The 23,225-nt window shown below is 49.2% G+C and overlaps 1 protein-coding gene and 1 long non-coding RNA gene across 2 annotated transcripts in view; both read left to right on the top strand.

The window, feature by feature from the left end:
* The first annotated feature begins 16,516 nt into the window (after positions 1 to 16,516).
* LOC144235181 (uncharacterized) lies at positions 16,517 to 20,558 on the top strand. The gene is made up of 3 exons (XR_013336162.1): positions 16,517 to 16,600; positions 16,739 to 16,890; positions 20,482 to 20,558. It is a non-coding gene; the product is annotated as an uncharacterized LOC144235181 (long non-coding RNA).
* SHROOM1 (shroom family member 1) overlaps positions 20,520 to 23,225 on the top strand; it is a 3,761-nt gene continuing 1,055 nt past the window's right edge. Inside the window, exons 1-7 of the mRNA XM_077768878.1 lie at positions 20,520 to 20,541; positions 20,576 to 21,012; positions 21,105 to 21,160; positions 21,384 to 21,593; positions 21,792 to 22,364; positions 22,453 to 22,591; positions 22,956 to 23,224. Coding sequence (XP_077625004.1) covers positions 20,520 to 20,541; positions 20,576 to 21,012; positions 21,105 to 21,160; positions 21,384 to 21,593; positions 21,792 to 22,364; positions 22,453 to 22,591; positions 22,956 to 23,224 — 1,706 coding nt within the window. The remainder of the gene's footprint in view (positions 20,542 to 20,575; positions 21,013 to 21,104; positions 21,161 to 21,383; positions 21,594 to 21,791; positions 22,365 to 22,452; positions 22,592 to 22,955; position 23,225) is intronic.

The raw sequence follows: 23,225 nt of genomic DNA, 5'->3' as shown, positions 1-23,225 counted from the left end.
TGGAAGAATAAATCCCTGTAAGTGGCATAAATTCTCTGGGTGTGTGTGCTTGGTTTTTGTTGTTGTTGTTCTGGTTTTTAAGGTTTTCTTTTAAATAGCTATTGGGGCAGGAGAAGTAGATCTCCAAGCTAATCTTCACTTTGATCTTTTTCAGAGCAAAAGAGGCTAGCGTATCTATCTACCTAAAACCTGGTGCAGTGACATTGACTGGGATTAGAGAGTAAGCACATAACTCAAGGCTGTAGGATCAGCGTGAGAGGTGCACAGTCTGCTGATTCTGCTCATTAGTTGGCATATATAAATAGGGTGATTCACACCAAACAGTGTAACATTTGTCCCATTTATTTAAAGGAAATTGCCTTGCAGATATTTATAAGAAAATGTAAAGATTTTAAACTAGTTTTTCCTCTATAGACTCAAAATCTCTGTATGGAAGGAAGTCAAGGAGTGTTTTTTCTTTTTTTTTTTTTTTTTTTTTTTTTTTTTTTTTTTTTTGCTTTATGCTTGGTTTTGCGGATGTTCCTGTACTCTCCTCCCCCACACATTTTTTCCAGGTGGATCTGGGACTTCTGCCACTAAACTAACCCAGCAGTGATGAGGTTATGTTACAGAGCAGGCCTTGTTTGGATATGAGGGCTTACATGTGGGTTTTCAATAAATCTACTTTGAGGGAGCCCTGGAGATCCAGAGTGAGGGCTGATAGAGTAACCTTAGTTTCAGCGTTTCTAACCCCGTAATTGACAAACCAAAGTAACTCCTAAATGCAAGATGTACTCACATCCTTAGAGATCATCTCCTCTTAGTGGTTAGTGTCGAAGGAAGCCAGCTGAGATTTTGATAGGGATTGTGTGGAATCTGTAGATGAGTTTGAGGAGTATTGACATCTTACTGATGTTAAGTCTTGTAATGCATGAGCGTGGGAGGTGTTGGCTTTGATTTGGGTCTTTCTGTACTTGGAGAGTGTAAGTTTTGAAATTGTTACAGTAAAATCCTTCTTTGTTTTATTTATTTACTTATTGAGGGGGAGAGCGGGTGAGCACAGAGGGTAGGGGAAGGGGGAGACAGAGGATCTGAAGCAGGTTTTGCACTGACAGCAAAGTGAGATCATGACCTGAGCCTAAGTCAGTCACTTAACCGACTCAGCCACCTGGGCACCCCTGTGGTTAGATTCTAAGCATTCTTCTTGATGTGATTCGGAATAGAATGGTTATATTCATTTTCCACGGTTTCCTAGTGTGCTATTGTGCATACATGTCACAATCCTGCACATAGTGACATACATATGCACATAAATGCTCTTGCTTAAGATTTCTTCCTCTGAAAAACATTAAAAATTTTCTTTAATCAAAAGCTTTAAGAAGCAGACTGGGGACATCTGGGTGGGTGAGTCGGTTGATTGCTTCAGATTCTGTGTCTCCCTCTCTCTCTGCTCCTCTCTCCCACGTGTGCTCTCTCTCTCAAAAACATTAAAAAAAAAAAAGACTAAAAAGGGAGAAGTTGTAGATTGCCCAGTTTCCAAATAACTTTGCCATCTTGTCTAACTTGAAGTCATTATTCTTTCATAAATGAGGCTGCCACTCTAAGAGATAGATGGTGTTTCAAGGGTTTTACTCCCAATAATGCCTTGTCATTATTGGGAGTAAAAAAAAAAAAAAGTGGCCTGGAAAGGGCCTGAGTAATGGAGGTGATGTGCAACTGAACTTACTGGAAGGTAAGTCTCCTGAAACCCTGCTCTTTTCAAATGGTCTGTATGAAATATGTATCAAGTATTCCTATAAACTGAATTTTTCGCCTAGTTCTATGATTGAGTATGGATGTAGTCTGCAGTGTGACGGTNAATTTGATTAATATCAAAAATTTAATAAATTTTAATTTGTAATTTTGAGAGTAGAGGTTAAAAAATGAGTGAAGTGGAATTAAAACTGTAAAAATAATTCAAAAAAAATTTTAATGTTGGGGTGCCTGGGTGGCTCAGTCAGAATATTCGACTTCTGCTCAGTTCATGATCTTGTGGTCTGTAAGTTTGAGCCCCACGTTGGGCTCTGAGCCTGCAGTCTGTTTGGGATTCTGTGTCTGCCTCTCTTCCCTTCCCCAGAGCAGATGTTAAAATGTTAAATGTTGAAGAAAAATTTTTTTTAATGTTTTTAATGTTTGTTTTTGAGAGCAAGAGAGACCCAGAGACAGAAGGCTAGTGGGGGAGGGGCCAAGAGACAGAGACACAGAATCCAAAGCAGGCTCCAGGCTTTGAGCTGCCGACAGAGCCCTATGTGAGGCTCGAACTCCTGAACTGTGAGACCATGACCTGAGCCTAAGTCAGAAGCCCAACTGACCGAGCCACCCAGGTGTCCCCAAGCCCTTAAAATACTCTCTTAAAGGATGGTAGTCCCCCAGACATCTAAGTATATAGATAGGCTGACTGGTTTGATAGAAAGGTGCGGTGTTTTGTCCATTAACTGTTCTCTAAAGAGAAGGCAAAAATCAACACAATCAGGAGATGAAGACCCCTCATCCTTGACCAGAATTGACAAGTAAAGTAGGTCCTCTGTTTGTGTTTAATAACTTCGTGGTGCACTTGTCCTTCCCAAATGTTCTAGTTAATGTTAGGAAAGGTCCTTGATTTAAGGTTAGACTGGGGCTATTAATAATAATCACTTAAAGGATTTTTTACATGGCTTGACAGTATTGCTTTGTCTGACTTCAGTGTGTGATGTGATTTGTATGGAATAATTAGGTAACTAAATATATGTGGGTAAGGGTCCTGCATTTTGGGCGTTGTCTTGCTTAAGTGCGACGTGTACAATTGAGCGTCCTTGATAGACCTGTCGTTGGTGCTGGTGTCTTTCCATGTTGGAATGTGATGGCGGGCAGTGTTAGGAGTTCACGGCCTGTGCTTGGGTCATTTTGGCTTTCTCGGAAATAGCTCATTGAATAAATATTTATTGAACACCGACTATGGGCCAGGTGCGGTGTGTGGTTAAGAACAGAGGTTGATGTTCTCATCTGCAGGAAAAATATATCACGTACCGGAAATGGAGACTTCCTTGATGACCCTAAATTCCATCACTGAGCATTTGTCACCACAGAACATTCTTTGGAGGAATACATCCTGCGTGGTACTACATGAGCAAGCTGAATGAATAATCTTTAGATTAGAATTTTTTAAATCCTATTTTTTATTTTAAGGTAATTGTAGATTAACAAGCAATTGTAAAATACCAGAGAGANGTCGGACGCTTAACTGACTAAGCCACCCAGGCGCCCCTAGTAACCTTATCTTAGAAAACTGTAGCATATTATCACACCTAGGGTACTTTTTTGTTTTTGTTTTTTTTTTTGATGGAATAGGTCAGATTCTAGATGATGGTGCTTTATTACTTTTTTTTTAATATTCACTTATTTTTGAGAGAGACAGTGCAAGGGAGGGAGGGGCATAGAGAGAGAGAGAGAGAGAAAGAATTAGAGGCAGGCTCCAGGCGGGGGATTGTCAGCACAGACCCCAACGGGGAGCTTAAAGTGACAGACCGTGGGATCTTGACGTGAGCGGAAGTTGGATGCTTAACCGAGTGAACCATCCAGTTGCAATAGTGGTAAACAAAACACTTGTCCTCATGGAGATGATACTACAGTGGGGAAAGACAGAGCCTCCAGACAGAGCAAAATACTGTTTGAAGAACAGAAAGAACGGGGTGTGACTGGAAAGTGGGAAAGGAAAAGGGGAGGCCGGAATTCCAAAGTGGAGCAAGAGAAGAGGAGATGGTGGATTCAAGGCCTGTTGGCAGCACAAGGGGACTGACTAGGAGGGCACAGAGAATGTTAAATCAGACACCAGAAATGGTTGGACTCACTTTTTTTTTTCTCCAAATAATCTTAAAAAAATTTTTTAACATGTTTATTTTTACTTTTTAATTTTTATTCATTCATCTCAGAGAGAGAGAGACAGACAGACAAACAGACAGAATCCGAAGCAGGCTCCAGGCTCTGAGCTGTCAGCCCAGAGCCCAACACAGGGCTCGAACCCACGAACCGTGAGATAAGGACCTGAGCTGAAGTCGGACGCTTAACCGACTGAGCCATCCAGGCATCCCATAACATGTTTATTTTTGAGAGGAAGAGAGGGAGAATGGGGGGAGAATGAGGGAGGGGGAAAGAGAGAGGGAGACTCTGGGACTCTGCAGACTCCAGAGGGGCTGAAGTGGGCTCTTAAACCTATAGCACAGAGCCCCCTTAAGCTGAAGTCAGATGCTCGACTGACTATGCCACCCAGTGCCCTGGATTCTTTTTTTTTTTTTTTTTTAAACATCACTCTAAATGTTATACGTGGGGTGGTTAGGCAGAAACTACTCTGAAGGAAGGAGAACTTTTAAGTTTTAGGAGGCTATTGTCATGGCCTCCTGAGAAATGTCATGGCCTAAGAGATGACGCTGACCTGGATTATGGCAGTGGAGATGGGAATGCACAAAAGTGAAAAACTTGATATATATGTATTTTTTTAAGTTTTCATTTTGAGAGGACAAGCAGTGCGGGGTGGGGGCCGGGTAGAGAGAGAATCCCAAGCAGGCTCTGCATTGTCAGTGCGGAGCCCCCTGTGGGACTCAAACTCCTGAACCCTGACCTGAGACGAAACCAAGAATCAGATGCTTAGCTAATTGAGCCCCAGGTGCCCCAAACCTGGCATATTTTTTTCCATGGCTTCTTGCTTTTGGCAAATACCTCTGAGATGGTAGGATAGCAACCCTCTAGAAAGAGAACAAACTTAGGTCCCTGTGGCAAAATGAAATGATAAATTCATTCCATGAACTACGTCTTAATTATTTTTGAGAGAGAATGTGAGTGGGGGAGGGGCCAAGAGGGAGGGAGACACCCCAAATCTGGCTTCGGACTTTGAGCTGTCAGCACAGCATGACGTGGAGCTTGTACTTAGGAGCTGTGAGATCGTGACCTGAGCTTAAGTTGGATGTTTGACTGACTGAGTCACCCAGGTGCCCCAAAATTCAAGGTTTTAAAGTGTATGGTTTATTGATTTACAGCACACCCAGAAGGTTCTGCAGTTATCATTACCATCTAATTCCAGGATATTTCTATCCTCTTCCCCCAAAACTTGATACCAGTTAATACTCCCTCCCCATCCCACCTACCCCCAGCCCCTAGCTACATACTAATCTGCTTTCTGTCTCTATGAATTTGCCTATTCTGGACATTTCATATAAATACAATCACAGAATGTGGGTTTGTCTGCCTTTTTCTATTTAGCATAATCTTCTTAAGGTTCATCCATGTTGTAGCACGTGTTGTATTTAATTACTGTTTATGTCTGAATAATAGTCCATAATATGAATTTGCAACAATTTTTTCCTTCGTCTTTTTTTAAATGTTTATTTTTGAGAGAGAAAGAGCGTGAGTAGGGCAGGGACAGAGAGAGAGAGGTAGACCCAGAATCCAAAGCAGGCTCCAGGCTCTAAGCTGTCAGCACAGAGCCTAATGCGGGGCTTGAACCCACAAGCTATGAGACCATGACTTGAACCATAGTTGGATGCTTAACTAACTGAGCCACCTAGGTGACCCTGTATTCATCTTTTGATGGCCATTTGGGCTGTTTGCACTTTTTAGCTATTAATAATGCTGCTGTAAACACAGAAGTTTTTATTTTTTTAATGTTTGTTGCGAGAGACACAGAATCTGAGGCAGGCTGTAGGCTCTGAACTGTCAGCATGGACCCTGATGTGGGCCTTGAACTTCTAAACTGAGATCACCACCTAAGCCAAAGTCAGATGCCCAACTGACTGAGCCACCCAGGGGCCCCTAGAATAAGTTATCTTAAAGTAAGTTTGCAAAGCAGCTGTACCAGTTTACATTCCCACCAGCAGTGCATGAAGATTTCAATTTTTTCTACACCGTTGCCAACATTGAATGAACACCTTTTTGATTCTAGCCTTTTCAGTGGAAGCCCAGTGGCATCTTACTGGGGTTTTGATTAGCATTTGATATGGAGCCTCTTTTCGTGTAATCGGCCATTTATATTTATTCTTGGGAGAAATGTCTACGCAAACCCTTTGCCGTCAAAAAAGAGGCTGGATCATTTGTCTCCTTGCTGTTGACTTGTAAGCCTGTTAAGCATACTAAGGTAAATCTAATTTGGATAAAGCACTCAGGGCTCCAGAAAGACCAGATGGTTGCAATTTGGCTTTATTTTTAATTCTTCGCAGGCATGTGTTAGTCTGCAAACAATGGTTGTTCTCAAAAACGCATCTGAGATAAGCACCACCTGCTCTCGTTAATAAAGATGATTAATTTAATCCTAAGAATCCATGCAGAGGATTTAAAAACCCACATGAACTCTCTTGGAAATAGTTATTCCTTCCTTGGCAGCAACCCCCCCAGACCTTTTTTTTTTTTTTTTTTGTGCGCTCTATCCAAGCAAGTGCCTGAAACAGTCCATTCTGAAAAGCAAGTAGCTCCTTTTAGTATGGTGAATCTCCTCTTTTTGTTAAAACTACCAAAAGGGGAAAGTGAAACAAATTGTAGAAACTTGCAGGAAATGAGCAGTTGAGGGTCTGATGTTGCTTTAAAGCTTGCTCCCCGGTGAGAAGAGGTTGAAGAACCAGACAGATGATGCAAGACGCTGGCCAGCCCAAGGGTATGGGCTAGGAGTCCAGCCCTCACTGGGGGAACAAGCTTTAAAACGGCATTAGATCCTGGACTGGTAATTTCCTTCAGGTCTCTACAATTTCTTGTTTCCCTTATCCTTTTGGTAGTTTTAACAAAGGATTCCAACCAGTCTACCCATGGTCAGAGCCACCAGTCCCTTTAAGGACGGGGGATGCCCGAGTAGATAGGTGTTGGCAGGAACAATTCTCCGTGGAAAGAAGGATGCTGCTGACTTCTTGCTGGTGCTTGCCTCCCAGGATATGTGTTCTCTGCCTCTGATTTTAAGTTCTGGGCCCAGTGGTCCATAAACGCAATAATGGCTAGCTGACTGATTGCTTTTACACTTCCATAGGATGGCCACTTGGTACCTAGAATGCTGCTTATAGGACCCTTTCATACCTCCCCCAAAATGTGCACGCGCGCGCACACACACACACACACACGCTCATTACTAGGTCCTGGAGACCCAGGCCATCTTTGGGAGGTTGCTACCAGCTGTGAACTCATGGGATGGAGGAATGACAGTTGTTCACCTGGGATCAGGTTTCCCCAAGGTGTTGATTCAACAAGCACTGAGATTCTCAACGTGGTGTGGCCAGGTATCCGTGCTTTCAAGAGCTCACAGTCTTTCTACTGGGCAGACCAATAAATGGCCGTCTATTCTAGAATGTAGCATTATGTGGAGCAGGGAACAATGCACTGTGCTTAGAGATCTCAGGGAAGCTTCACTGAGGAGGTGATAGTTGGTTGAGGGGTTGTGTAACTCAGCGTCATGCTGGTTCCTTACTAAAAGGACCTTTGCTAGTGCAAAGCGTGTGCCCAGCCCTCTGTAGAAGGTAGCTATGCGACGGAAGCCTAAGCTTCTGGGTCTCCAGGCAGACCCACCTTGGGCTGACATCAGCTTCGAATTTTGGTCCATGCTGGTGGGCAGGAACAGGTAGAATCTGGGTGAACCCTCTTTAGTGCAGGAATAGGAAAAAGCAACCAACTGAAATTTTCTCCTCTTTGATTTTGTGTTTGCTAAGGGAAATCTTGTTTTCATTTTTGTAGCAAATGTTTGTGACTTTGAACCGGGAACTTGGCTGACTTGTGCTTGTCCTGCACTGCTTTATCCTGTTTCCTGAGTTGCTAGTTTGGAGACTGTGCAAGACTTGTTCAAGGGTCTCCAGCCATATCAGGGATCTGGGATTGCATCCCCTTAGCCCTCCGGGCGGGCAGCTGAGGGAGAGCTCTCTTGCCTGGTGGTTACTTCTTCCAGGGAGAGTGGCTTGCGGTACTCAAATCTGGCTAGATTTTCTCCTGGCCTAACATTGATGACTCGGTGTTCAAAGAGGTCTTGGCTCTGTATCAGCAACTTCTTAGTTTCAGGCAGTAGAAAGCACCATTGTGCTTGACTCACTCAAAAAAAAAAAAAATGTATTGGAAAGAAGTGTGGTCGTTCACCAATTTGACTAGAAAGGGGGAACACCGGACTTCGAAAATAGGAACCAAAGGAGACTAGGCAGCAAGAGCAGGAAACAGGTGATCCTAACCTGTACTGTTACCACACCCCAGACGTGTGGTAGTTTCTCATCTATCCTTGGGTCTCTATGTTACTCAGAGGAGAGTCCCAGTCCCGGCAGGGGCATTAGATTGGTCAAGCCTGGGTCTCAGGCCTTTACTGTGGCTGGCTGGCTTTCAAAGTGAGAGGAGGGGCCCTGTCTCTCCCATACAACATGGGATTCCCCCCAGGAAGAAAGTGTTTGGATGTCCCCTGCAGCACTGTTTGGGGGAGTAGTAAGCAAAAAATTTAAGACTTTTTTTCAATATTTTTATCTTTTTTAACTTTTTTTAGGTCTTTATTTTGAGAGAGAGACAGAGTGAGCAAGGGGAGGGGCAGAGAAAGAGAGACATAGAATGTGAAGCAGGCTCTAGGCTTTGCACAGAGCCCGATGCGGGGCTCGAACCCACAGACTGTGAGATCATGATCTGAGCCTAAGTCGGACGCTTAACCGACCGAGGCACCCAGGCGCCCCTCAATGTTTATTTTTGAGATAGAGACAGACAGAGCACGAGTAGGGGAGGGGCAGAGAGAGAGGGAGACATAGAATCCAAAGCAGGATGTAGGCTCTGAGCTGTCAGTACAGAGCCCGATGCAGTGCTTGAACTCCTAAACTGCAAGAGCCGAAGTCAGACACTTAACTGACCGAGCCACCCACGGGTCCCTACTAAGCAAAACTTAGTAATAAGCTACTAACAGCATGACCAACAACTACGGGAAACCTCTGGGGTAGAAACCAATCCTTCGAGATGAAATTGAGGCTGGGATTTAGTGGAGATTGTATTCCTCACAGGGGAGGCTGAAGTGAGGAATAATAATAAAACTGCTACCTTTTATTGATGGCCAACTACGAGCCTGCCACTGAATATAGGTGATGAAATCTCATTTAATCTTTACCCGGCAAATGTGTAGTCACATCCCTGTGTTACAGACTAGGAAATGGAGGTCTGGAAGGTGAGGGTTTCTTCACGGTCATATAGCTGCTGGCATTCACACTTTGTCTGCCAGGTTGTGAGCTCACCCTCTTCTTCCACTGTGCTGGTTTTCCTATACCTGTGACACACGGAATCGGAGAACACATCTCTGTTCTATGGTGAGAAATCACAGGGTGGCCAATAAGCCTGTCTGTGAGCCATTTCTGTTTCCTCCAGGCAATTGCCGTTAGTTGCTATTTAACCCGAGAATTCCTCTGGTGTCACCCAATACATAGATCTAATCCCCCTTCACTGTGTTGCCTGATTTGCTAGGACAGTCAAAAGTAACTTTATACCTTGGTTTTTCTTTACTTTTCTCTTTTTCTTTTCTAACCTGATGCTTCCCTTGAAGTACAAAGAGCAGCCAACTAGACACTGTGTTGTCACATTCACCCCTGACGGTCCTAAAAACACATGGACCACGATGGACCTGGACACAGGCACCCATAGGTTTTAGAACAAAGTCCCCTTTGTGTGAGTTACTGATCAGATGCATCAGTTAAAATCAGCAACATTCCAGGGCACCTGGGCGGCTCAGTCAGCTAAGCATCTGACTCGGTTTTGGCTCAGGTCATGATCTCACGGTGTATGAGATCAAGCCCTGCGTCAGGCTCTATGCTGATCGTGTGGAGCCTGTTTGAGATTCTTCCTCGCCCTCTCTCTCTGACCCTCCTCCACTAAGACTCTCTTTCAAAATAAACATTTAAAAAAAATCAGCAACATTTCCTATTTAAACATTAAGTACATGAATTATCTGCTTCCAGACCCAATTCACCCACATGCACACGGCATGCTGTGGCCCAATCCTGCCCAAAGTCCAGCATGTGGCTTTTGGGTGCAGTTCCCAGCCCAGAGCTCTAGAACCGGATTGCTCTCCCCTTTAAAAAGCTGACCGGGCAACTTTTTGGCAAGCAGGGCCCTCAGAGATTTAGCCCACACAGGGGGCACTTATAGGAGACAGCCCTTTGGAGACGATCTCATGCCTTTTTAGCACCCCAGCACAAAAGAAGCAGGTTGGCCTTTCTTAGGCTTGAGCCAGCGGTTGCCCTTTCTGGGCACGGCTCTTGGGGCTCTTGTTCAGGGTCTGAGTTTATCTTCTTGAGAACCAAAATGAAGCTTAGCTGACACTTTGCATCTGGGTCCCAGGAGACCAGAAGAACAAAATAGAAAATCTCACTTGACTGCCACTTCTCTGTCCTGGGTCCTCTGTAGGAAAAGGAGAAGAGAGGCTTCTCTATCCATCTGTCTCATTTAACCTTTCTTGTCCAAGGCTGTGTGGGTAACATTTGAACAAACCAGGAAGACGGAATGGGCCTAGGCCTGACGCTTGGGGCCAGGCTAGCAGAGAAAAGCTGAATTATGATGATGAAAGCAAACAGAGGTTGAGATATCACCCACTGCCTGTAGGGAAAAGGTGATATATGTGTACTCCATAGGAATGTGACGGCCCAGCATTCCTGCCCAAGACCTGGTGATCTGAAAGGGAACTTTAGTGTAATCCCACGCCAGCTCGTCCCTACCCAGCCTTGCCCAGAGCCCTCACCAGTCAGAAGCCACCACAGCAGAGGATGAGCTCCATTCTCTTCTTGTGGCTGTCATCCTGTAAAGCCCTATCTTTAAACCAGTGTGGTGAATTCACTGCATAATTAGAGAGCAAACAAACTTGCTCCAAGGGAACATTTACAATTTAGGTGAAGATTGGTGTATAAGCAGTGATTCATGCTTTGTTGGATTTCTAAAAATAGACAACCCGATTCTGTTAAAAGAGTTCTAGCCTCTGCTGTATTTTAACCATTACATGACTATCTCTGAATTATTAAGACAGCTGTGCCATTGCTGTCCAAAAGATAAATCTTTTGGGGCACCTGGGTGGCTCAGTCGGTTGAGTGTCCGACTTTGGCTCAGGTCATGATCTCCTGGTTCGTGGGTTCGAGCCCCCATCGGGCTCTGGACTGACAGCTAGCTCGGAGCCTGGAGCCTGTTTTGGATTCTGTGTCTCCCTCTCTCTCTGATCCTCCCCTGCTCATGCTGTCTCTCTCTCTCAGAAATAAATAAAACATTAAAAAAAAATTTTTTTTAATGCATCATTAAAAATCATAAAAAAATAAATAGAAAAATCTTTTGATTCAACCAGGGATTATAGATTTATTGTCACCACAAAGTCAAAAGACAACAACCTTGGGAAACTATAGTCCACACAGAAGGAAAAAAGAAAGTTAACTGCTTAATATATACAGAGATCTTATAAATCAATAAGACACACAAACAGAAATATGGGCAAAAGGGAATTGACAGATCACGAAAACAAATACAACTGGCTTTTAAATGTACAAAATGATGTGCAATTTCATTTATTAAAGATGTAAATTATAACAGTGAGATACTATTTTTGCCTTTCAGATTTTAGGCATCAAAATTTTTTTTTAATTTTTAAAAATGTTTACTTATTTTTGAAAGAGACAGGGTGTGAGCAGGGGAGGGCAGAGAGAGAGGGAGACACACACAAAATCCAAAGCAGGCTCCAGGCTCCCAGCTGTCCACATAGAACCTGGCACGGGGCTCAAACTCACAAAACATGAGATCATGACCTGAGCCAAAGCCAGACGCTTAATCAACTGAGCCACCCAGGTGCCCCTCAGGCATCAAATTTTGATAATACTCTTTATTAGTGAGGATGCAGGAAACTAGGCATTCTCCTACACTGACAGAAATGTAAATTGGGGGCGNAAATAAATAAAAAAAGAAATGTAAATTGGTACAGCCTCTTTGGAAGAAATGTAACAACATCAACCATATTTGAAAATTTACATATCTTATTACATGTATCTCTTACTGTGTAACAAACTACTCCAAAACTTCATGGCTACATTTATAATTATTTTGCCTGTGATTCTGAGTGTCAGAAACTCAGGAATGGCTAGGTTGGCGGTTCTTTTCTAACCTGTATGGTGCCAGTTAGGGTGGGTGGAAGGATCCACTTCCAGTTAATCTTTTAGGAATTTATCCTACAAACAAGTATGAGCAAAGATATATGAGCAAAGATGAAGACCAGGGGTCTTTGTTACAAAATTAGTAAGAGCAAAATACAGGATTAGCCTAAATGTCCATCGGCAACCCAATTTACTTATGCCCATGCAATGGATAATGAGGCACCTATTTAAAAGAATGATACAGTGCTAGGCACTGGTGGTGAATAAGCTCCAAGATATAACTTCAAATTAAAAAATCCAAGGTGCCTGTGTGGCTCAGTCAGTTAAGCGTCTGCCTTCAGCTCAGGTCATGATCTCACAGTTCCTGGATTCGAGCCCCACGTCAGGCTCTGTGCTGACAGCGTAGAGCCTGGAGCCTGCTTCGGAGTCTGTGACTCCCTCTCTCTCTGCCCCTCCCCTGAGCTTTCTCTCTTTCTTTCAGAAATAAACACCGCCCCCAAATTAAGTCGCAGGATGCCTTGAAAAGGTACCTCTGGAAAGAAATGTTTTTATAAGCCCTTCACAATAAGCTGGTGGAAACCATATATGGACCTTAGGTGCATGTTAGACTGTTGACGCACAGAGAGAAGGACATTCTGATTGGGGTCTTGCTCCTTCTCACTTCTTTCCCCAATTACCCTCTGGTCCTGCTCAATCTGAAGTCTAAATTGTATTCTCCTGCGTGGATAGGAAAGCTATCCTTGGACATCCACATCTTGCAATTCCTTTCACTGGTCGCATGAAAATGGACTTTGGAGCCAGCCACCGTGGGGTTTTGCCTCTACTTTTTATGAGCTAGTTGACCAGGACAAGGTATTTAATCTCCCCAAGGCTCAGTTTCCTCAGTTGTAAACTGGGGGTATGATGATATCTACTTCTCAGGAATAACAGGGTCAAAAAGACGAGTAACAGAGATTTAGCACAGTGCTTTGTAGGAGGGACAAGGTCTTTATTTTTTTTTTTAATGTTTTTTATTTATTTCTGGAAGAGAGAGAGAGAGAGAGACAGCGTGAGCAGGGGAGGGTCAGAGAGAGAGGGAGTCACAGACTGAAACAGGCTCCAGGCTCTGAGCTGGCAGTCAGCACAGAGCCCGACGCGGGGCTCGAACCCCGAACCGCGAGATCATGACCTAAGTGAAAGTCGGACGCTCAACCGACTAAGCCACCCAGGCGCCCCATGATCTTTAGTATTTATACCATGGTCACAACATATCACCCAAATCCATTGGGGGCAGGGGACAGGAATCAAAGCAAGAAACCACAGAGACTTGGGGGGTGGGTAGCGACTCCGGTATGGTTCCAACAGTTCAGATTACAAGTGCCAAGCCACGTGGAATGCGACCCACCACCTTCCCACCCATCAGGTCCTGGGCTGGCTGAATGGTGAGACCTGTGGCTTCAACCCTGGTTCAGCCCAGTCACCTGAGGGTCTTTAAAAGACCTCTCCCAGGGATGCCGGGGTGGCAGAGTCAGTTAAGCTCTTTACATGATTTCGGCCCAGGTCATGAGCTCATGGTTTTATGGATTCAAGCCCCATGTCAAGCCTCGCCTTGGGCTCTGCACACTAACCTCACTGACCACACAGAGCCTGCTTGGGATTCTCCCTCTCCTCTCTCTCTGTCCCTCCCCCACTCACACCCTCTCCATCTCTCTCAAAATAAATAAACTTAAGAATAAAAAATATCTTTCCCAGGCCTGGGAAAATACTGAATTACTGAGGGGCACAGGCATTTGTTTCTTTATGTTGTCGAAAAATGTCATAAATGTGTGCATGCCTCCTCTTTCTTCATGGTCTTCACCACCACTAAAGGAGACTCAAACTTGGTGGCAGTTTCTTCTCCTCCCTCTCCTCCAAGATTCTTTGAACTTTTGTAATGAAGAGCTAGGAATTCTTGATGTTCTGCAGTCAATGACCACCAGGAACACACCCGTGGTTGAACAAACTGGGTGTATTGATTGCTACAGTGATGGGGAACCTCTGGGTATCTCAGTGAGAGGGTCTTAGAAAGGACTTACAGGATTTGGGCTTCTGGTAGCGACTTTGGAGAGAGTTAAAGAAGCAGGACTTTTCTCAGTGCTTGATCCCTTGCAAAGAAGGAGTAACTCCACGATTGGGTGTTATCGATGAGTCTGATCTAGCAGGAGGAACAAGGTGAGTGAAACTAAATCTGCCATTGGTGAAGAAACAGCAGTCACTTTTATTACCTAGGACACAAGGATGTTTGGTCTTTTTTTTAGTTTATTTATTTATTTTGAGAGAGTGCATGCACGCAAGCAGTGGAATGGCAGAGACAGAATCTCAAGCAGGCTCCCCGATGTCAGTGCAGAGCCCAGTGTGGGGCTGGACCTCACAAACCGTGAGATCATGACCCAAGATCAAGAGTCAGAGGATCAACCGACTGAGCCACCCAGGCACCCTAAGTGATTGTTACAATGTGGACAATGTTCATGGATTGTCTGTGTTCAGATATGATTGCAGAATGGGTCTGTTTTTGTCTTGATCCATCACGGGTACAGATGGCCTTGTCTGATGCCGATGGCCTGTGAAACTGATTATGTGCAACAGGAGAACAATGAATGTCAGCGCCTGGCAACACCAATGTCTAGTACGTAGGACCTGGCAACTTCCAGATGTCAGGAAAGGCAGAAGACAGGAGGCAAGGACAGAAATGGGTGGACAGGGTTTCAGTTTTCTGGGAGGTAAGTACAGAGCTTCTGTAGAGTGTGCAAGAGAAGTAGGGAGCAGCAAGTTTGAGTGCGTGAATAAAAATTGCTGTGGACACTATGTCCACTTTGTGGTTTTCCAGAAAGTTACTTTTTTTCAATGTGAAATTGAAAATATAAATGAAAAACTTGAGAAAGTTTGAATTGGCTCTTGATTGCTGAGTTGTGTGCCCTCTATTGTAGTATTGCTCTGACACCAGCCATGTGGATCAGAAGCTTAAAACAGGCCGACTTTCAAAGCCAAGAGGTTCTGAGCCACTGTCTTCGAGCCCAGGGCTCTCTTTCCACTGCTAATGCCTCGATATGGATGGTGTCTGAAGAAGGAGCAGAGACAGGGGGGCCTGGGTGGCTCATTTGGTTAAGCATCAGACTTTGACTTTGGCTCCGGTCATGATCTCATGGTTCATGAGTTCCAGCTACTGTTGGGCCCTGCGCTGACAGAGCAGAGCCTGCTTGGGAATCTCTGTCTCCCTCACTCCCTTGCTCCTGCTCCCCCTCCCAATCTCTCTCCAAATAAATAAATAAACATTTTTAAAAAAGGAGCAGAGACGGGAGCACAATGAAGCCAGGCTCAGGTGTCTGCTGTCTCCACTCCCTAGAAGATCCAAGAAGACAGAGTTCCCCAGGTTCCCAGTGCCACCAGAAAGTGGTAGCTTTGATCCCTGGTCCGAAGTGTGGGTCCTTGTTATTGCCACCAACAAAACTTGTCATAAAGGATGCCAGGATGGGGGACACAGTCCCTGCCCTCAGGCTGATTCTGTTGGAGTGCAAGGCCAGCTCACATTGTAGCAGAGGGACTGGAGAGCTGAAAGTGCTCAGCAAAGGGCCCCGTAGTCCTTTCTAGGGATTGGAGCATTTCTTGGCAGAGCCAGCAGTCATAGATAGAGGTTTGGGAAGTAGGCAAAGGAAGGAAAGCACAGTAACAGATGAATTTAGAGCATTCTTTGAAGTCTGGAGATCCCCAAAGGCAAAGACCTTGACAACCTTGACAACCAAGACTGGAATGACCTGTATCCAAGCTATAGTGCAGCTCCTAAGGGACCCACTGAAGGCAGCAGAAGTGAATACACAATGCACCCGCTGTGGTTCAGGTGGCTGGCCAGAACGGCCTAGATTAATGCGGGTAGTAGGAGAAATGGAGAAAAGCGGTGCAAAATTGGGAGATAAGAGCCCACAGTGGGAGTCAAAGAGCTAGAGGAGTTTTGGAAATCTAGGATCTGGAGGGGGGGAGTTGGTCCGGGAGTAAGGTAGCATCTGAACTGCACACAGGACAGGAACCGAGGCAGAGCCCCACCCCCGGGCCGATGTGTTTATTCAGCTAAGCTGGAAAGGAATTGTGGCCGTCTGGAGTCTTTGGGGCCCGTCCAGGGGTTCCCCACCGAGGGGGCTGTCGGGACCCCCAGGGACCCCAGCGCGCGCACCACTGGCGCTGAAGACACACCCGCCAGGTCAGGCGGCGCTGGAGGCGGGCGGCAGTGGGCAGCGGTCGCCCTTCCTCCTCTCCCTCTCCCGCTTCTCCGGCCCGGAGTAGGAGGCTTGTGTCCAGCGGGGGGACCAGTGTCCACCCCCCGGGCCCGGGGCTNCGGGGGGCCCCCCCCCCCACTCCGGGCTCCCGCCCCCCCGTGGCCGGACGTGGCACCTCCCCCGCGCGGCCGGAGCCGGGAGGTGGGGTCCGGAGCCGGAGCTTGGGGCTCTGATGTCACCGCGCGGCCGCCGGCGCCCAGGAGCGCGTCTCGCGCTGCAGTTCAGGTATGCTGCGTGGCCAGNACCCCCGGCCCCCGCCCTGCGGCCGCCGAGCCGCGAGAGAATGCGGGCCCCCCTCGCCCAAGCCCCCATCAGTCTCCCGCAAGGGTCCGAGCCCTCCTTCCCCGACGGTGCACTCAACAGGAAAGGCCCCGAGTGTGCGGCCCGCGGCCATCGGCCCTCCCGGCATCCCCGGGGTCCCGTTATCGCGCCGCACCGCGTGACTCTGCCGCCCCCTGCGGTCGCCTGGCTTGCGCCTCTGTCCCGCCGCGACTCTCCAGAGCCTGAAGCCCCAGGTATGTGGCCCGCCCACGGCCGCGGCCTCCTCTCCCCGGGTGCAGCCGGTATCCCGCCTTTTCTGCGCGCAGCGCGGCGCAGAGCTCGAGTCTCTGGGATCTCCATGTGGGCTAGAGCGACCGAGAGCCAAGGCTGCGCGGGCTGCACCGTCGGGCCGGGCCAGCCTGGAGAAAGGGCCCGCAGGGGATGGGAGAGCCGCACAACCTCCCCACATCTGGGGGGCTGGCATTCAAGACGCGGCCCAGGACCCAGAAGCTCAGTGTGGCGGGGACACTGCGGTGCAGGCAGTGTCCCCACAGTGACCCTAGTACCGAGGGAAGAGCCATCCTGAGAGGGCGGCCTGGATAACCTCTCCACAGAGAGGTCAAATGTGAGGGAGCCTTTGACAGAGTGTGCTCTAATTCCTGATCATCCTTGGTCATTTGAGGTTGTCTACCTTGCTGGTCACCTTACCTGGATCTGCTCCTGTTGCCTTGGGGAGGTTTGAGAGGCCAGAAAGTTGTCTTCATCTGTTTCCCCAACAACGTCTCGCTAAAAACATGAGTCGGCCTGCTTCCCTAGTCCAACCTCTCTGCTGAGGGCTAGACCCACATCCCAGCTTCCCAGCTTCCCAAACTTGCCACCGACACCGCACAGCCGGCAGGCCCCAGCCTGAAGGAGCACTGGACCCCTGGACCAGCCCCCATCTCAGCCTCTTCCTTCCTGAGACCGGCAGCTCTGCCTCGCAGGCCTCCAGCTCTGAACACTCAGGTCATCTTGGTCTCCTTTTCCTCTCTTGCTCTTTCGTTCAGCGGATGAGTACTTGTGTGTGGACCCCACTCTGGCGGTTTTCTAGCAATGAGCTGCTCCCCCTGCTCTGGCGAGGCTTGGCGCAAGGCCTAAAGAGCTCCTTGAGAGCTCTAGGCCTTGCACTTCAGTTCTCTGCAGGGCTGGCTCTGCAGGCCCGCCCACAGCTGACACTAACCCAGGGGTTAGGGCTCCAGGGATGTGGCCGCCCCCAGCCACAGTGGCTGGCTGGACAGCAAGAGGCTCCTGCAGCCAGTCAAGTGTGCAGACTCCTTGCTTTGACTGTTGAGATCCCAAAACAGGAGCTGCACCCTCTAGCACAGCACTGAGCATCCCGCATGGGTATCAGTCTGCTGAGGCCACCGTTAAAAAAGTTATCCTCAAGGGGGCGCCTGGGCAGCTCAGTCCGGTAAGCTAAGCGTCTGACTTCGGCTCAGGTCATTTGCTCACAATTTGTGGGTTCAAGTCCCACCTCCGGCTTCCTGCTGGCAGCTCAGAGCCTGGAACCTGCTTTGGATTCTGTGTCTCCCCGTCTCTCTGTCCCTCCCCACTCACTCTCTCTCTCTCTCTCAAAGCTAAATAAACAGTGAAAGAAAAAAGCATCCTTAAGACAAGGTGGGGCAAAAAGCAAACATATGTGCACACAGTTTTATTTACTTATCCACTCATGATGTTTTTACTTGGTGACCTCAGAATCCTTTGTGAACACAGCAACTCACAAATAAGGAGGAATCTTTTTTGTATTTGAAGAGTCACTGGAGCCTATAGATGCAGGAAGCCAACAGTAGGCAGGCATGGGTGGCACGAGCCAGGGAAAACAAGACTCCAAAGCTGGGCTCAGAATAGGAGGAGAGGGCTAGTGTCCAGGTGCCTAGGGTGGGTTTCCTAGAGGAGGTGGCTCTCCTCCCAGGAGCTGCTACTCAGAGTAGCTTCTGGTCTTCCTCAAGTCCAGAGAGTGGAAACCCTTGCAAAAGAGGTCCCCAAACCTGAGTGTGAGGACCACCCTGCCAGGCTGGTCTTCGTGGCCATAAAGATGCTTCCAAAGTCGGCAATGTGAAGATGTGTTGGTCCCAGGTCAGCTGACAGCCCCTCCTGAGAACGTTGCAGGTACTGCCTCTCCCTTCTAGGAAACACCACATCCTCACTGCTAACCTCCCCTACCACCCTGACCTGCACTCTGTAGCTTCTGGGGCCTCGGGGAAGGGTTGAGGGTGACCATGAGTTCCGGCTTAGGAGGCTCAGGTGAGCCTGCTTTGCAATCCCACTCCAGCTGCAGGTCACCGTCCTCTGTACCCCTCACCAAGCCAGCTCAGAGAAAGCAAGCCCTTCCCCTCCCCCAGAGTCCTCAGAGCCTTTAAGGAGCCCCAGCTTCCCAAGACTCAGTGCACACCCATCCAACTCCTCCCCCCTCCCCCCTCTTGGCCCTAGGGAGGTACCGATTTCTGGCCTCTCCTGCTCCACCTGTGCTTGCCTGCTCTTTTGGTTCCTAATAATGCATGAGTAACCTGGACAGTGTCCATGGTGACAGCTGCCCCCATTCATTCTGTCCCCATCATCAGAAAAGGCAACTAGGGGGAGAAGAGTGGGCAGAAGCAAAGGAACCCTCTTCCTTCTCCACCAAAGCCACCCTCCATGCACTCACTGCAAGTCTACTCCTTTCCTTGCCCTTCAGCAGCTATTTCTTTAACATCCACCTCATGCCAGGCACTGAGGGGACAGAGATGACTAATTGCAGGGCCTGTCCTCCGGAAGCTCACGGGTTGGAAGGGGAAGAGGGAATCGGAATCACAAGTAAGCCAACAATTACATGGCAGGGGGATGAGTGCTGTGTTGTGGAGGGAAGCTCAGGACACTGTAGGGGTCTCAAAAGGTCAGGAGACCTTTAAGTCTTGCCCAGTAGGAGGAGCAGCAGGATAAAGTTTGGGGTGCGAGGCTCCAAAGCACGGACTATATTATTCTGGAATCTGCCTGTATTTTGAGAGGAGGTGAGGGTGACAGTTTCCCACAGTGGAGTTTGAGCTTTGTTGGAGGACGGAGGACTCAGGTGGTTGCGGGTGGTGGGGGGCGGAGGGGAATTGGTAAACTGGTTTTCAGCAGGGTTTGCTTCTAGGAAATTGATTCTGGCTGCAGTAAGCTTGGAGGCAGGCCCAGATTCCAGGCAGGGCTCTGCTTCTTACCAACCGTGTGCTCCTGGGCACATCATTTCCCCCTAAAAGCCCCAGTGTCCTCATCTGTAAAACGCAGATAGCAGTTGTGAGGATCAAGATAAATATTTATGTAAAGCACCTGGAACATAAACGACACAGAGGGAGGAAGGGAGGCTGTGAAGCTGCCCCTATCATCTGACCCGGGTCTTCCCCCTTCCTTTCTTGGCTCCCCTGTGATCTCAGAACGTTCTTGACCATTGTTTATCGGGGAAAGATCACATGGAGAAGCTAACAAAGCTGGCAGGAAGTAGCCTGGGTGGGACTGGGTTGGGGAGGGAAGGAGTATGGGTACATTCTCAGCGCTCCAGGAGGTGTCCGGGTAGAGGCGGGCTACCAGCCAGGAGAGCCCCAGGAGGGAATGGGCCAGTTGCCAATGCCCGCCCCGCCCCCTCGAGCTAAGGGGGAAGAGTTAAGGCCCTCAAACTCCAGAGTTACTCCCGGGGCCGGCCCCACCGCCCATGACATCCCTGACCCAGGAAATGGCAGCACTAAAGATCGTGTGACCAAAGAGGGGATGTGTAAGCACCTGGCTGTCCCTGTCGGAGTGGCCAGCCTTGTCCGGGCTCCTCCCCCACCGCGCCGTCTGTGTTCTTCCAGGACCCACGGAGCTGGTCTAAGCACTCCCCTGTGCAGCCATGGAGGCCCTGGGGCCTGGGGGCGACCGCGCCTCCCCAGCCTCGTCCACTCGCAGCCTGGACCTGCGGCGGCTGTNCCCCCTCCCTCAGCCACCCTGGCGGGGAAGTGGAGCCGGTGCGCCCCGGGGCTCCCGCGCGGGGAACCGTCGGCCGGGGTCGCCTAGCCACCCAGCAGTGGAAGTGGTGCTTCTCTGAGCCAGGGAAGCTGGATCTCGTGGGTCGGGGAGGTGGATCCGCGGGGGAATGCTCGAGTGAGGCCTGCTCCAGCTCGGCCTTGTCCGGGCCCGAGCCCCAGGAGCGTACGGTGCTGGCAGAGTTGGAAGACCACCAGACCAGATGGCTGCCTGAGACCCAGCCTCGAGGCATAGAGGATGCAGAACCCCGGTCCCTGAAGTTCGGTGACGCCCATAGGCCTTCCAGTCGGAGTCGGAGCGCTTCAGGCGAAGCCTTGGCTCTCTGGGGAGGTTCAGGAGGGATCATGCCCATTGTCCAGGTGTGGAAGATGGAGACTGCAGGCTTGGGGTGGGAGGCGTCTGGGAGACCAAAAAGTTGAGCTACATTTCAAGCACGTGTTTGCCTTTCCAGGCTGTTCCCCAAGGAGCAGAAACCCCCAGACCATTGTTTCAGACCAAACTTTCCAGGTGAGAAATGGACCACCAGGGAACTGGAAATCGGAGGCAGTTTTCACAGCTCTTGTCCAAGAAAGGAGAGGGCCCATCACCTACCCTCAGTTTCAGCCTTCTGATTTTGTCTTTTACCAACGCCACCCCTTACTGTTCTCACCACCCCCCACTGTGTCTTCTGCTTCGGCACCAAGAGCTTCCTATCCGGTCACTGTAGTCAGTGTGGCATCCCTTCCTCCAGGTTCCTGACTCAGAAGGAAGCTGCAGTGTTGGGTCCTGCAGAGTGCCTCCAGAGCAGCCCTGCAGACCGTGAACAGAGGGGCTCAGACACATGCATTGGGTCTGCCCGGCTCCCATCCCTTCCTGATGATGAGGTTTTCCTGGAAGACGTCCCCCAGGTCAGAATGAGATCACCTCCAGACACCCATGCCCCCACAGGAAACCCAACAAGGTGAGTTGTCTCTCACTTCCAAGCTGAGTGAGACACCTCTTTCGCACGCATATCAACAAAATGCTAGAGGGGCAGGGGACCCTCTCCTAGCTGGAGCCCCGCAGCCTGGCTTGTGGGGACGGGGACAGGTGCCTATTCAAGACACTGCTTGTCTTCGAACGGAGCTTTTTCCTCACTCAGTGTGTCTTCCACTTCCAGTGTCCATGTCTCTGACCAGCAGTATGAGACCAGCTTGGGCCAGAAGGCTGACCAGGCTACAGTCCCCCTGGAACACCCTCTCCAGGAGCACCCAGAGACTGCAGAGGCAGATGACTGCTGGCGGAAGATAAATGGTTCTGTGGGTGTCTCTAGGACCACATGCTGCAGCCCCCCTGAGACTGCAAATGGTGACATTCCAATCTTTGACCCCACTGGACAGCTGACTGTTGACCCGCTTGCAGCTACAGAGAGTGACCCCCTCAGACCTCTGCCAGTTGATGCCCTGGGACCTCCAGGCAACAGCACCCTGGGTGCTCCTAGCCATACGGCCCTAGCTTGTGGCACTGGCACACCTGATTCCAGGCCAACGTGGCCCAGTCCCCGCCTTGAGGAGCTGGTTCAGGAGCTGGCCAGACTGGATCCCTCTATGAGTGACACTCTCACTTCCTGTCCCAGCCCAGAGCCACCCCTGGGCCTGCTAGATGGGCTGATTCCTTTAGCTGAGGTCTGGGCTGCGATGAGGCCAGCCTGTGAGGAGGCAGGAAAGGAGGCTGCTGGTACTCCTGAGCCAGGGTGAGTGCAGGGTACCAGGGACTTGGGGCATTCTAAGTCCCTGCAGTCTGGGGGAGGACAACCCAGGGAGCTCTGGTTTTGTCCCCAGGTGCTGTCGATTTAGCTCCAGCCAGCTCCTGCCAACTTCCCTGGAGGAGATGAGGTCTGAAAACCATACCACCCAGCCTGTGCCTGACCAGCCCTGTGGTCAGGGTCTCCCTGATTCAAACAGCATCCAAGCCAAGAAAGTGAGTGTGGCCGGGCTGGTGGAGATTGGATGGGGCAGGAGCCCAGAGTTTGGGCTAAGAAGTCAGGGCCTGGCGTCCACTTTTTAAATTTTTTTTTAAACAATTTTTTTTTAAATTTTTAATGTTTTATTTATTTCTAGGAGAGAGAGAGAGACAGCGTGAACAGGGGAGGGTCAGAGAGAGAGGGAGTTACAGACTCTGAAACAGGTTCCAGGCTCCGAGCTGGCAGTCAGCACAGAGCCCGATGCGGGGCTCGAACCCACGAACCGCGAGATCATGACCTAAGCGAAAGTCGGCTGCTGAACCGACTAGGCCACCCAGGCGCCCCTGGCGTCCGCTTTAAGTATCCACGCTCTCCCTGCAGATGGAGCTAGCCGACCTCCTCCAAAAGACGCTGCGAGACCTTCAGGCAGAGCAGGAGCAGCTGCACGCGGTGGCCGAGGCTTGGGCCAGGCGCGGGGCTGCTCTGGAGGCCGCGGTGGGCCAGGCCTGTGCGCCCCGCGACCTGGAGCGGTTCAGCAGGTTCATGGCCGACCTAGAGCGCGTGTTTGGCCTGCTGCTGCTGCTGGGCAGTCGCCTGGCCCGCGTGCGCCGCGCCCTGGCCCGGGAGGGCACAGACGGCGACCCAGACGAG

Source organism: Crocuta crocuta, unplaced genomic scaffold (genome assembly GCF_008692635.1).
Source record: "Crocuta crocuta isolate KB4526 unplaced genomic scaffold, BGI_CrCroc_1.0 scaffold64, whole genome shotgun sequence".
In the NCBI taxonomy this organism is placed as follows: domain Eukaryota; kingdom Metazoa; phylum Chordata; class Mammalia; order Carnivora; family Hyaenidae; genus Crocuta; species Crocuta crocuta.
Note: the sequence above shows the minus strand (reverse complement) of the source record. Positions and strands in the feature narration are given on the sequence as shown.